Genomic DNA, 11,898 nt, shown 5'->3' on the forward strand with positions numbered 1-11,898 from the left:
CTGCCCTTGGCCAGCAGCCGTTGGGCAAGGGTCAGAAGGTTCATGTTGCCAGGGCCACGGAAGGGGCTTGGTGAGGTCGGATCCCTAGGCCCAGGGAGGGCTGCCTCCTGCCTCCTCCCCGCAAGCTCCGGGCACTCGAGGAGCTTTATTCCCGGGAGAGCGAGGTGACCCCGCCCAGAGTTGGGGAGCCTGGCTGCAGATCCCTCATGTTGGGCAAGAGCAGAGAACCGGCCCCTTGGATCCTTGCTGGGGACATCTGGAGACACCAGCAATAACGGGAAATCCGGGCACAGAGAGGGAGAGCGGGGGAGGGGCAGGGGGACAGGTGACCTGCACCCCAGCCCCTCCTGGCCTGGACCCCTCCGAACTGTGTGGTGAGGAGCGAGGTGGCCGTGAGGGTGGGCGGGGCAGGCCAGGAGACCCCTTTCTCTAGGAAGAACAGAGACCGTCGTGTCCCCCGCCCCCGCCATGCTTTGCCCGAGTTCCAACCCTGTTTCCACTTCTGTTTACTGTCCAAAGTCCTGGGGGCAGGAAACGCCAGGTTAGAACCACTCGGACGCCAGGACACACGGGCTCAGGGACCTCACGGGGACGGCCCCTCCTGGTGCCACCTGCTCCACTTCTCGCCCTAGCCCCTCCTCGCCCTGGGGCCCAGGCCACCCGAGGGACCCAGGAGTCAGTCCTCCGCACCTCTTACAGGTAACCTGGGCTGGGCGGCCGGTGGGGCTGGGGATATCAGGTAATGAGGAGACCCTAGTTCGGGGACGGCGGGAGCTGGATGGAGGAGGGGGTGGTTCGGTCCGTGAGAGTATGGAAGGGAGGCTCCTGGCCATGTCAAGCCCTGAGCAGTCTCCTGAGAAGGATCAGGCCCAGCTGTATTTCCGCCCCAAACTGACCTCCCCCTTTTGACCCAGCCCAGGTGGTGGCCTCGGCCTGCTCACCTCCAGCCCTATCATCGGCCTCTCCCTGAAGCAGCCTTTTAGCACAGGCCTCAGCTCCGAGCTCAGCCCCTGCAACTAGAGCCTCAGTCCGAACCAGCTCCAGCCCTGGGCCCGGCATGGCCATCCGGCAGCCGGACACCGAGGACAATGACCAGCAGCTGCCTGGAGGGGAGGGCCCGGGCCCGCGTGCGCACAACCCCAGGAGAGGAGACCAGTTCTACGTAGGTAAGTGTCCGTTTCTGGGGCTTTGCTCCCCTCCGTCTGGCTGTGGATCGCTCTCTGTCCCTCTGAGGTCACATTCAGGTGAGACAAGGCACAGGGCTTCTCTAGGTAGAGGAGGCCTGTCTCCTCTGCTGGTCCCCTGACCTCACCTTCCTCTCCCTTGGAGATCCAAGGGAAAGGTGTTTGCCCTGAGGGTCAGGGCACACTGGAGGCTGGAGATGACGATGACTCTGTCCTCCTTCCTCCCAGCCTGAGCAGCGTGTGTGCACGTGTGTGTGCATGTGTGTGCCGTGTGTGCGCACATATATGTGCACGTGTGTGCGCATGTCTGTGTGTGCAAGGAAAGCACGTGCAGGCAGGACAGTGTGTATGTGGGAAGGTTGGTGGATGGGGGAGGGGCACAGAGAGTTCCCAGGAGACCCCCACTCCTCTAAGCACCCTGCCTAGATCCTTCCCTAGCCAAGTCCCGAAGGAAGGCTCCAAGTATCTAGGAAATGTTTTCCGGCAAGAGAGATCTGGGCTGAGGGGCAGGAGCCAGGAGCCTGGGAGGGGGTCTGGTGATGGAGTGAGGCTCCATGGAGACCAGGGGGTTGGGGCTCCGAGCTTAGGGCGGGGGGTTGGTTACCCTGGGTTGGGAAGGGGGCCCTCATGCCCGAGGCTGGCACACAGCAGGAGGGTTGGTACTGCTGTAGGGGCGGGTGGGTGCTGATTAGGGTGAGGTAAGCAGGGGGGCCAGGCATTCTCACCCACAGCTTCTCCTTTCCCAGGGAGTGAGCCAGGGGCCACATGAGTCACTCCCTATGTGTCCTCAGTGCCCGCGTGATGCCTGGTATGTGGTTAGCTCTCGGAATGATGTCGGATCTTCTGAGGGCGAGAGGATTCACAGTTTAAGCAGGAGGCTTGGACAGAGTCAAGAGGTTTTGGATTTCACAGAGCGGGGAGAGCTCACCCCAAAAGACCCGATGGGCCGCAAGGCAGGAGACTGGGGCACCTGATTTTCCAAGACAGGCTTCTGCTTTTCCCAGCACTTGAGAAGCCTGGGCTTTCCACCAGTATGGAAATGTTTCAGCCACTGTTTCCTCAAAACCCCTTTTTTTGCCCCCCCCCCCCCGCTCCTTCTCCTTCCAGAAATGTAATTATGCTGGGATTCATGGCCCCAGAGTTCACGGATGCTCCCTCTGTTGTTTTTAAAAATCTTTTCTCTTTCATTGTTTCTTTTTAGATAGTTGCTATTGCTGTGTCTATGCTGACGTCTAACCGTCCACTAATGCTACTCCATGTATTTTCCATTTCAGACATTGTAGTTTTTAAGCCTAGAAGTTCAACCTGGGACTTTTGAGTATCTTCCTTGACTTGTACATGTGTTTTTGAACAACATACAATTACAATGTCTGTTGTAAAGTCCCATGTCTGCTAATTCTCACACCTGTGTCCATTCTGGGTGTTTTGATACATTTATTAACCTTCCCAGTACCAGCTGGGTTTTCCTGTTTCTTTGCATGCCTGGTAATCTTCGACTGTGGGTTAGACATTGTGAATTTTACCGCTCTGTGTGCTAGATATGTTTGTATCCCTCTAGATACTCTCCAGCTTTGTTTGGGGTGCCGTCAAGCAACATGGAATCAGGTTGATCCTTTTTGTTTTGCTTTTATGACTTTTTTTTTTTTTTAAAGAAAAGCTGTTACTTTTTTTTTTAAGTTTATTTAACTTTTTAAGTAATCTATACACCCAAATTGGGGCTTGAACTCATAACCCCAAGATCAAGAGCTGCACGCTCTTCCGACTGAGCGAACCAGGTGCCCCTGTTTTTATGATTTGTTAGGTGGTCCGAAGCTCCCCCATAGCACCTTTCCCTGACCTGTATGAGTGTGAGGCTCTGTTCCCCAGCCCTTCTGGGTTGGTTTTGTCCTGGCTTGGGATAGTTTTGCTGACATGCTTGTGTTGGTCAGTACTCAGCAGTTCCTTGGGATGGGGGGAGCCCTCTGTAGACCTCCCCAATTCTATGGGCAGCTCTCTCCTCTCTGACACACTGTCCCATGACCTCTGCCACTGTGGTCTCCCCAGACTCTCAGTTCCATTTCCTCAGCTCGGGGAGTCTGCGGGGCTCTGCTTGGATTTCCCTCCCCGCTGCCCAGCTGGAAACTTTCCCCTAGCAGTGGCCAGGGGACCATCAGGCTTATTGGGTTGTCCCCCATCTCTCAGGGATCCATGCCCTTTGTTGCCTGCAGTTCAGGTGTCTTGAAAAAGATGGCTTCTCGTAGTTGTCTGGGTTTCTTGTTGTTCTTGTTTTTTTGTTTTGTTTTGTTTTTGTTTTTGTTTTGGTCTCAGTTGTTTCTGGTGGAGAGGGTGATCTAGCCTCCATGTTTCCATGTCTGGCAGAACCTTTCACCTTCCAACTTGTCTGGCCAGTGCTTTTTATGTGTGACCTCATTTTGTTCTCCGGACAGTCCAATCAGGTCGCTACTCTTTTACCCCCATTTTGAAAAGCTGTGGTAAGAATACCCAGCATGAGTCCTGCTGCCTTCACCAGCATCTCTGTGTGCCATAGAACCTGGTTAGAGACAATGCGGGTGTTAAGGATGGAGCGGTGGAGGTCTGGACCTTCCTCATTTTGCATAACCAAAACTTCATACCCATAGAACAGCGACTTCTGTCTTCCCAGACTCTGTCTGTGAGTCTGGCTATTTTATTATTTTTAACTTTTATTTAATTTTTATTTTTTTAAAAGATTTTATTTATTTATTTGACAGACAGTGATCACAAGGAGGCAGAGTGGCAGGCAGAGAGAGAGGAGGAAGCAGGCTCCCTGCTGAGCAGAGAGCCCGATCCTGGGATCATGACCTGAGCCAAAAGCACAGGCTTTAACCCACTGAGCCAGCCAGGTGTCCCGAGTCTGGCTAGTTTAGATACTAGAAGTGGACATGAGAAGATTTGAGGCACCAAACGGTCGAGTGACTTGCCCATGATCCCAGAGCCAGTTGGTGGCACGGCTGGGCTCAACCAAAGGAGGTCTGGCTTCAGAGTGGAGGTGCGGGCGGCCTGGAATTGGGGTTTATAGATCATAGGTCAGGTTGGGAAGCAGGGCAGCGGCAGCGGGACACGGCTGAGAGAACGGTCGGACTCAGCCACGGGGCCCTGGCTGGGTGGGGAAGACTGTGGTCAGGGTGGGCTTCTGCATGGAGAGATGCGCGGGGAGGAGAGGGTGTGAAGGGAAGGGTGTGCACAGGGGAGGCTGTGCGCAGAGAGGGGAGCAGGCAGTGCATGTGTCAGAGACATGGTCTCTCTGCGTCAACGTGGGGCCCGGCTGTGTGATCAGGTCCCAAAGCGAAGGTGGCAGAGGCCGTTTGGGGGGCCACGAGTGTGGCCACTCAGTGACTGTGTGCACGGCACTGAGTGTGACAGCGAGATGAGAGAAGCATGTGCACGTGTGTGTAGGGGTCGAGGTTCCAGTGGCCGAGGGCAGGGAGAGGCTTCTGTGAGGAGGCTGAGGCTAGAGGCGAGAGCTGGCCACAGAGCTGGGGGTTCTGGAGGCCCCAGGGCAGAGGGAATTGAGGGGAGACAGGGCAGGGGTGGGAAGGCGGATCCTGGGGAGCGGTGTGCAGCTGCGGCGGAGTGAACCGCACGGAAGGGATGAGGGGTGTGTTGTGCTTTGGGAGTGTCTGAGGGGCCCTGGCATGGACTGCAAGAAGAACATGGTGCCGGCCTCTGGGGCCTCCAGGTGTGGCGCGGGCTTTGCACACAGATGATGTGAGTATCGTGGGCCATGAACTTTGTGTTGTGCACACCTGTGTTGGTGTGTGTGCATGTCTATGTGTGTGCAAATGCACGTGTGTGTGATGCCTGACCCTTGGGGTCAAAGCCCTGGGACTCTGCCACAAGTCGCACCTCTCCCCAGTCTACTTTCCTGCTATCCATGCGGGCTGTGCTTCCTCAGACTTCTGGCCCCTGGGTGCTCCCATATGTCCCCTCTTGGGATTCCCGGCTCCCCAGGGCCCTCTTCTGACACCCCTTGCCTTGCAGGGAGGCCTCGGGGCCCTGCCCTTCTGCAGCGCGTCTGCTCCACGTTCCGACTCAGTCTGCTCGTCCTCGGGTTCAACATCCTGCTGCTGGTGGCCATCTGCGTGATTGGGTCCCAAAGTGAGGGTCGCAGGGGCCAGCGGGGCGGGGGGAGCGGAGTGAGAGGGGTCCAACAGCTCACAGAGCTCAGAGAGGAGCGGAAAGGGGCAACGCTGGGACACCTTGGGGGTGATAGCGCTGGGAGGGGTGGCCATGGACAGGCTGGAGCTGTCCAGTGGGACTAGCCCTCCTCTCTTTGTCCTGTTCCCTGTCTCCTGGCCAGGAGCACAGCTGCAAGAGGAGCTGCGGGTCCTAAAAGAAAACTTCACCCACTTCTCCAACGGGGTCCTGTCGGAGATCAGCACCCTTCTCTTCCACGGTGCGTGGGGCTTCCGTGCCGCAGCGGCTGCAGCTTATCTGCACGCGTGGTTTTGCAGCGCTGCATGCTGGGCGCCTGCGTGGGGTCTGCAGGAGGGGTGTGTGCGGGCTGCCTGGGCCATCGGGAACCCAGCCTGAGAAGTGGGGCAAGGTTTCCAGGGATGCTGACCCCTGGGTGGACGGAGTTGGAAGGATGACTAGGCGGGTGAAAACCATGGGGGTTGGTGCCAGGTAAAGGGAACAGAATCCACAAAGCCAGGAGGTGAGAAAGCCCACCCTCCATTTCAGGAGTGTGACCCCTTGTGGCATGGCAGGGGCGAAGGGGTGAGGGCCGGGCAGAGAGGCGGGTGAGGGCAGGTTTCCCAGGCGGGCACTGCGCTAAGCAACGAAGCGAGGCTCTGTACCGAGAACACGGGGACCTGCTGCAGAGGCCCCCGAGGGTTGGGGGCGAGTGGGGAGGCCGGGGGCGGAGGGTGGGGCGGCCTCCCCAGGTGCTCGGGTGGGCAGGATGCAGGGGAGTGAAGGAGGCAGAGGTGGGAGAATGGATGAGCCTTCCTCCTCCTCAGGGGGCAGTGCCGGTCAGCAGCTGACCTCTCTGGAGGCCAAGCTGGAGAAGCAGCAGAAGGATCTGAAAGCAGGTCAGAGACACCCCCCCCCCCACCGGTGTGTGCACCCCGCGTGTCCCAGTCCCAGGCCGGCTCGCCCTGTGGGGTGGGGTCCCAGCAGGTGGGCTCCGCAGCACCCGCATCCCGCCCCCCCACCGTGCCGTGCCCTAGATCACGCTGCCCTGCTGCTGCACGTGAAGCACTTCCCGGTGGACCTCCGCATCCTCACCTGTCAGATGGCCTTCCTGCGCAGCAACGGTAGGGACGGAGGGGACCCACGCCGCAGTACGCCTGCGCCCGCCGCCACTGCGTCTCACCTCCCTGTCCCCGCCCCCTGTCCGCCAGGCACACAGTGCTGCCCCGTCAACTGGCTGGAGTACGAGGGCAGCTGCTACTGGTTCTCCCACTCCGGGAAGACGTGGGCCGATGCGGAACGGTACTGCCGGCTGGAGAGCGCGCACCTGGTGGTCATCAACTCCCGGGAGGAGCAGGTGGGCCGGGCTCAGGCTGCTTTCTTCCCGGTCTCTAACCAAAGGGATAGTCGGGAGTTCATGGTGAAGCCTCGGCTGACTCTAGCATGTGGGATATTGTTAAGGCCAAGAGCTCAGGGCAAAGGGGCAGGAGCCAGGTGAGCAGGTGACCTGAGGCAGGCGGGGATGGCGTGGGGGGGGGGGTCAGAATTCCAGAAGCAACGAGCTGCAGGGCCGTGGGCTTGGGTGGAGAGCTCAGTCCCTTCGTGCTGGATGTGGGCGAGTGGCCCCTGGAAGCAAGGGACGCAGTGGGCTGGATTCCCAGGGACACGCCTACCTCGGATTACTGGGTCCCTCCAAAGCGTTCCAGGTCTCCCCTGCCCATGGCCACCACCGGCCACAAGCCTGAACAGCAGAGTTCACAGGGGACAGCCTAGCTGTTAGGATAACAGGGGGCATTTTTTCAGAAAAGGAGGATGTGATGGTAACAGTGGCTGAGGCTTTGCTCTGTGCCAGGCACTTTCGTAAAATAACCCGTAACCCTCATGGCCCCACGGGGGCGGCCACTCTTACCCCTTCGAGGGAGAGAGACATGAGGGGACCAAGGAAACTGTGTGTGTGTGTGTGTGTGTGTGTGTGCACGCGCACGTGATTTCTCCTGCGGGTTGTGAATACGTTTGGTTTCTGATTTTTTAAAAACCGAAGCCTCTTCTCTTTTAATAGATGTGTCTTTCATTTGCATTCGTTTTTAACAGGCATGTTTCATCTCCAGCCTGTCTTTTTCTTCTTCTTTTTTTTCCCCCTGTCGATATTCTTTTCTTTTCTCGCCTTTGCTGTGTGAGATGTGTTCTTTTTGTTTTCTCCCCTACGATATGTTGAACTAGATGTAGCTTGTTTTGGGCCATACTAGCGATTACTTCGATCATTTTAAAGGATGGGCTGAAATGTATCGGCTTCCGAAAATCGAACAGTTCATACAATTTTCCGTACGAAAGATGAGGAAACCAGTCCTCGTGTGTTCTTCATGGGTCTCCTGCTTTTTGTTTGTTGGTAAGGTGGCTCCAGGCCCAGTCTGGGCTGGAACTCATGACCCTGAGATCAAGAGTGGCTCGCTTTAGTGACTGAGCCAGCCAGGCGCCAGCCTTGTTTTTTTTTTTTTAAAAACGTAGATGTGACTGACATAGAACACGGAAGTTCAAGGGAACAGTGTGTTGGTTTGATACTCGTGTTGCAACAGAATCACTCCAGCACCATCCGCTAACACCCTTAGCCCATCTCAGAATTCTTACTTTTTTAGTGCAGAAAGCAATGAAGATCTAGTCTCTTAGCAACTTTGAAGTTTATCATGCCTCCTTCTCTTCTCTGAGATTCCGCAAGCATTTTGCCCGAGTAGTTGGAGTCTTTTCTGTCTCTGAATCTCATTAGCCTCGCCCAGATATATCTCCGTGTTGCACCTTCTCTCTGCGGTTTCCCTCCAGGGCCAGAAGTATCCTCTAAATTAGTAAATGTAGGTTTTCTAAATTCTCAAATATAATTTTACTTATTTTATTTTTTAAAGAATTTATTTATTTATTTGACAGAGAGAGAGATCACAAGCAGGCAGAGAGGCAGGCAGAGAGAGAGGAGGAAGCAGGCTCCCTGCTGAGCAGAGAGCCCGATGCAGGGCTCGATCCCAGGACTCTGAGATCATGACCTGAGCCGAAGGCAGAGGCTTTAACCCACTGAGCCACCCAGGCGCCCCTCAAATATAATTTTAAATACTTGAACATTTTTCTCTTGTGCGGTCTCTTGGATGAATGGGTCATCCAGACGTTGTTCTGCCATGTCCTGTCCACAGCCACCAGCCTGCGCTTCTTTCTCTGTCCCTCTGTGCTGTAGTCCTGTCCTCCAGCCTGTCGTGCACACCCCAGACTCTGCTTTCTGCTGAGTCCCTGGGCTTTTTCGCGTGGCTCAAATCTTTCTCTTGGGTTTTGCTTCCCTTCCCTTATCATTGTGTTCTCTTTCTTCTTGGATGTCTTCTTTGATATTTTCTATCATCCGTCTCCTCTTTGATTTTGTGTAAGTTTCCTGATCATCCCTGCCCTCGCCATGCCACCATTTTATAAATGGGCACAATTCTTTCTTGCCTGTTACTTACCCAGGAATGGGGAAGATGAATTCTCCAGGGCCATCTTCTCCGATACCTGGCACTATTTAATCCCCCCACCTCTGTCTTCACCACAGAGAGCTGGATAGCCCCCGGAAGTTTGGTGATTTGTACTCTGTTCAGCTCTTCAGCTGCAGGGGTGATGGGAAGAGGGGGTGGGGGCAGCAGGTGGCAGCAAATAGAATATCTGGTCTCTGGCATTCTCCCTCCGGCTCTGTTGAGTCCTCTGAATTTTTGAGCCAGGCCCGCCAGACTCTGAGGGTCGCTCTTTGGGCACAAAACACTGTCCTGTTGGCAGGATTCTAGAATTCGAGGGTACTGCCACACCTGTGCTCCGGTGAGGTTGTCCGGGATCATGATCGGATCTCTAGGAAGTGAATGGAATTGGGAAATTTCCCCCCAAATGGGACTGCAGACCCTGTACACGCCGTCCAAGGGAAGGGCTTGGCTTGTATGTTAGTCAAGCCAAGCATGGTTTCCTCTATACCCTCCCACTGCTACCCTCCCACACCCTGGGACTTCAGTCCCTTCTGTAAGAGAAAGCCACATGGGGGTGTGTTGTCCTTGGGGGTGTGTGCATGAGTCCTGGGGGGTGTCTCAGAGATCTCCTCCGCCACCACCACACTGTCCTCGCACATTGCCAGCAGACTGTGGACCCCAATGTAGCCAAGTCATAATGGGGCTCTGGGCAGCGGGTCCAAGCTTGGAAGCCCCCGCCCGGCAAAACTCCAGAGAGCACAGCTACCCAGAGAAGCCAGACCAGGGGCACCTGCCCTTGAGAGGCGAGCGAAGCTGAGATCCACAATGGGTTCTGGAGTTCGTGGGAGCAGCAGGGGCCAGAGTCAGGACTCCAAGAGTTTGAGGTCATGGGCAGAAGATGCCAGAAGATGGGAGTCCGGTGTAGCAGCTCTGCGCTGGGAATGAGGTGGGGTGCCAGGTCAGGGGACAGCGGTCATGAACCCCGGTACTGGGATTCCTGGGCTTGACCAACTGCTTTGGTGAAGTGCGAATCGCCAGACCACCCAATGTAGAGAGCTCTGGAAGGATTGAAAAAGATAACCTTCCGAAAGCACCTAGCATGAGGCGTGGCCCCACCCAGTTCCACTCAGCAGTCGCTCCAGTTCCAGGAGAAAAAGCAAGAATAGTTGTGTCGGGAGCGGACTCTTCGGCTAGGGGAAGAGGGAGCTCGACAAGGCGGAGGCAGCTGTAGCTGCTGCCTGCATGGACATTCAGTGTACCAGAACCTTCCTCCCCGCCTGTTTTGCAGAAGTTCATTATGCAACACACGAACCCCTTCGATGCCTGGATAGGTCTCACGGACAGCGACGGCTCCTGGAAATGGGTGGACGGCACCGACTATGAGCAGAGCTACAAGTGAGTGGCCTCCTTCTGTCTTGTTGGTTTGGCCTGGGGCCAGCCCCCTGGTCTTTCATCCCAAGACACTGCCACCCCCCCCATGAGGCTCCCCAACCCTCTCCCTCCTAGGCTGCTGCGTCTGCTCCCTGAACCCCTCCTCCTCCGCTGTGCTTTTCTGAGGTGGGGGTGGCAGGGGTAGGGCTGGGAGCTTGAGCTCCGTCCTGCCTTCCTAGGAACTGGGCGGCCACTCAGCCCGATGACTGGCAGGGGCACGAGGTGGGTGGAGGCGAAGACTGCGCGGAACTCCGGACCAACGGCCGCTGGAACGACAACTTCTGCAAGCAGGTGCAGCGCTGGGTGTGCGAGATGAGGCGAAACATTACGGCCTAGGGGTCCGCCCCGCCCCCTGCCCCGCCCCCAGCTCTCTGCAGCCAGAGTGGGGATTTTAAAGAAAGGAAAAATAGAGGGGAGGGGTCAAGACGGATCGGAGGGGGGGGCTGTAAGCATCCCAGACCCCTGGAGACACTGAGGTCCTGCCTCCTTCGGCCAAGTCACCGTCATCATTATAATCCTCAGCCCGCTCCATGGAGTAGGGAAAGAAGGCGCTCAGACTTAAGGTTTTGTGGACTGGGCGTTTGCAACTGGGAGGTGTGGGGAGCACAGAAGAGGGGGGACAGATTCTGTCCTAGACAGCTGCTCCTCGAGACCCCATGCCAAGGGACATGGGTCAGGGAGGGGAGGGGAGTTTGGAGCAGAGATGCTCATCTGGGCCAGCAGGTGGGGGCTGCCATGGGAAGCCGCTACCCCCAGCCCCATGGGGTCTCCCACAGAAGAAGTCTTGGGGAACAGTGAGGCTCCCCCTAACCCCAGGGGCTGTGGCCTGGCTGACAGGAGGCTGCAGAAGATGCTCACTAAGGGAACGGGGTTTGGTGAGATGCTGTATCCTGTCTGTGGTGGGATCACCTCTTCTGGACCCCTAAGAGATCTAGACCTTTCTCCAGCACAGGTTGTCATGCCGCTTCCACCTCTAAACGTCACTTCCCAAAATCATTCTGAAGCCGATACTAAGAGGTTCTTTAAACAATTAGTGTTGTTTTATTTTTGCTGCAAAAGTAATAGATCTTATTAGTTAAAAAATGCTTCTCTCTCATACAGGATGCTCCTCACCCTCCCGCTTCTCCCAGACTTAACTATTTCATGGCCATTGGCTTAGTCAGGGCCCTCCAAAGAACCAGCACGATCTGTCTGTGTATGTGCGATTATTAAAGAGATCTTTAACAAGGAGTGGGCTCCGCGGTTATGGAGGGTGGCAAGTCCCAGGTTCTGCAGGGGCGCGGGCAAGCAGGACACCTCCGAGAGCTGGTGACCCCAGTTCCAGTCTGAGTCCAAAGCCTGAGACCCAGGAGAGTACAGGTGTAGCTCCTGTGAAGGCAGCAAGCCAGACCCAGGAAGAGCGGTGTTTCCGCGGCAGCCCAAGCCAGGAAGACAGCCCATGTCCCAGCGTGAAGGGGTCAGGTGGGAAGGACTCTCTCTTACTCCTGGGAGGGTCAGTCTTCTTGCTCCTGTCTGGGCTTTAGCCAACGGAGCTGGCCCGGCCAATCTGCTCTGCTAGTTCCAACGCTCATCTCCTCCCCGAACACCCCCCACTCCAGAATCCTGTCTGACCAACTACCGATGTGCCCTGTGGTCCCGGTCCGTTGATCCATTAAAATCACCCCTCCCAG

At 56.3% G+C, this 11,898-nt stretch overlaps 1 protein-coding gene across 2 annotated transcripts; it reads left to right on the plus strand.

The window, feature by feature from the left end:
• The first annotated feature begins 282 nt into the window (after positions 1–282).
• On the plus strand, positions 283–11,456 carry LOC132003299 (asialoglycoprotein receptor 2-like). Of its 2 annotated transcripts, none has more exons than XM_059378637.1 (10): positions 283–374; positions 520–699; positions 915–1,166; positions 5,184–5,300; positions 5,503–5,598; positions 6,164–6,235; positions 6,374–6,460; positions 6,548–6,693; positions 10,086–10,192; positions 10,408–11,456. In XM_059378637.1, exons 3-10 carry the CDS (start codon positions 1,058–1,060, stop codon positions 10,562–10,564), a joined length of 891 nt encoding a protein of 296 aa, XP_059234620.1. In that variant the 5' UTR covers positions 283–374; positions 520–699; positions 915–1,057; the 3' UTR covers positions 10,565–11,456. The 2 variants fall into 2 exon arrangements, with proteins under 2 accessions (XP_059234620.1, XP_059234621.1); XM_059378638.1 differs by having other exon boundaries at positions 920–1,166.
• The last annotated feature ends 442 nt before the right edge of the window (positions 11,457–11,898 follow it).

The sequence above is a fragment of the Mustela nigripes genome, chromosome 16 (genome assembly GCF_022355385.1).
Source record: "Mustela nigripes isolate SB6536 chromosome 16, MUSNIG.SB6536, whole genome shotgun sequence".
NCBI lineage: Eukaryota > Metazoa > Chordata > Mammalia > Carnivora > Mustelidae > Mustela > Mustela nigripes.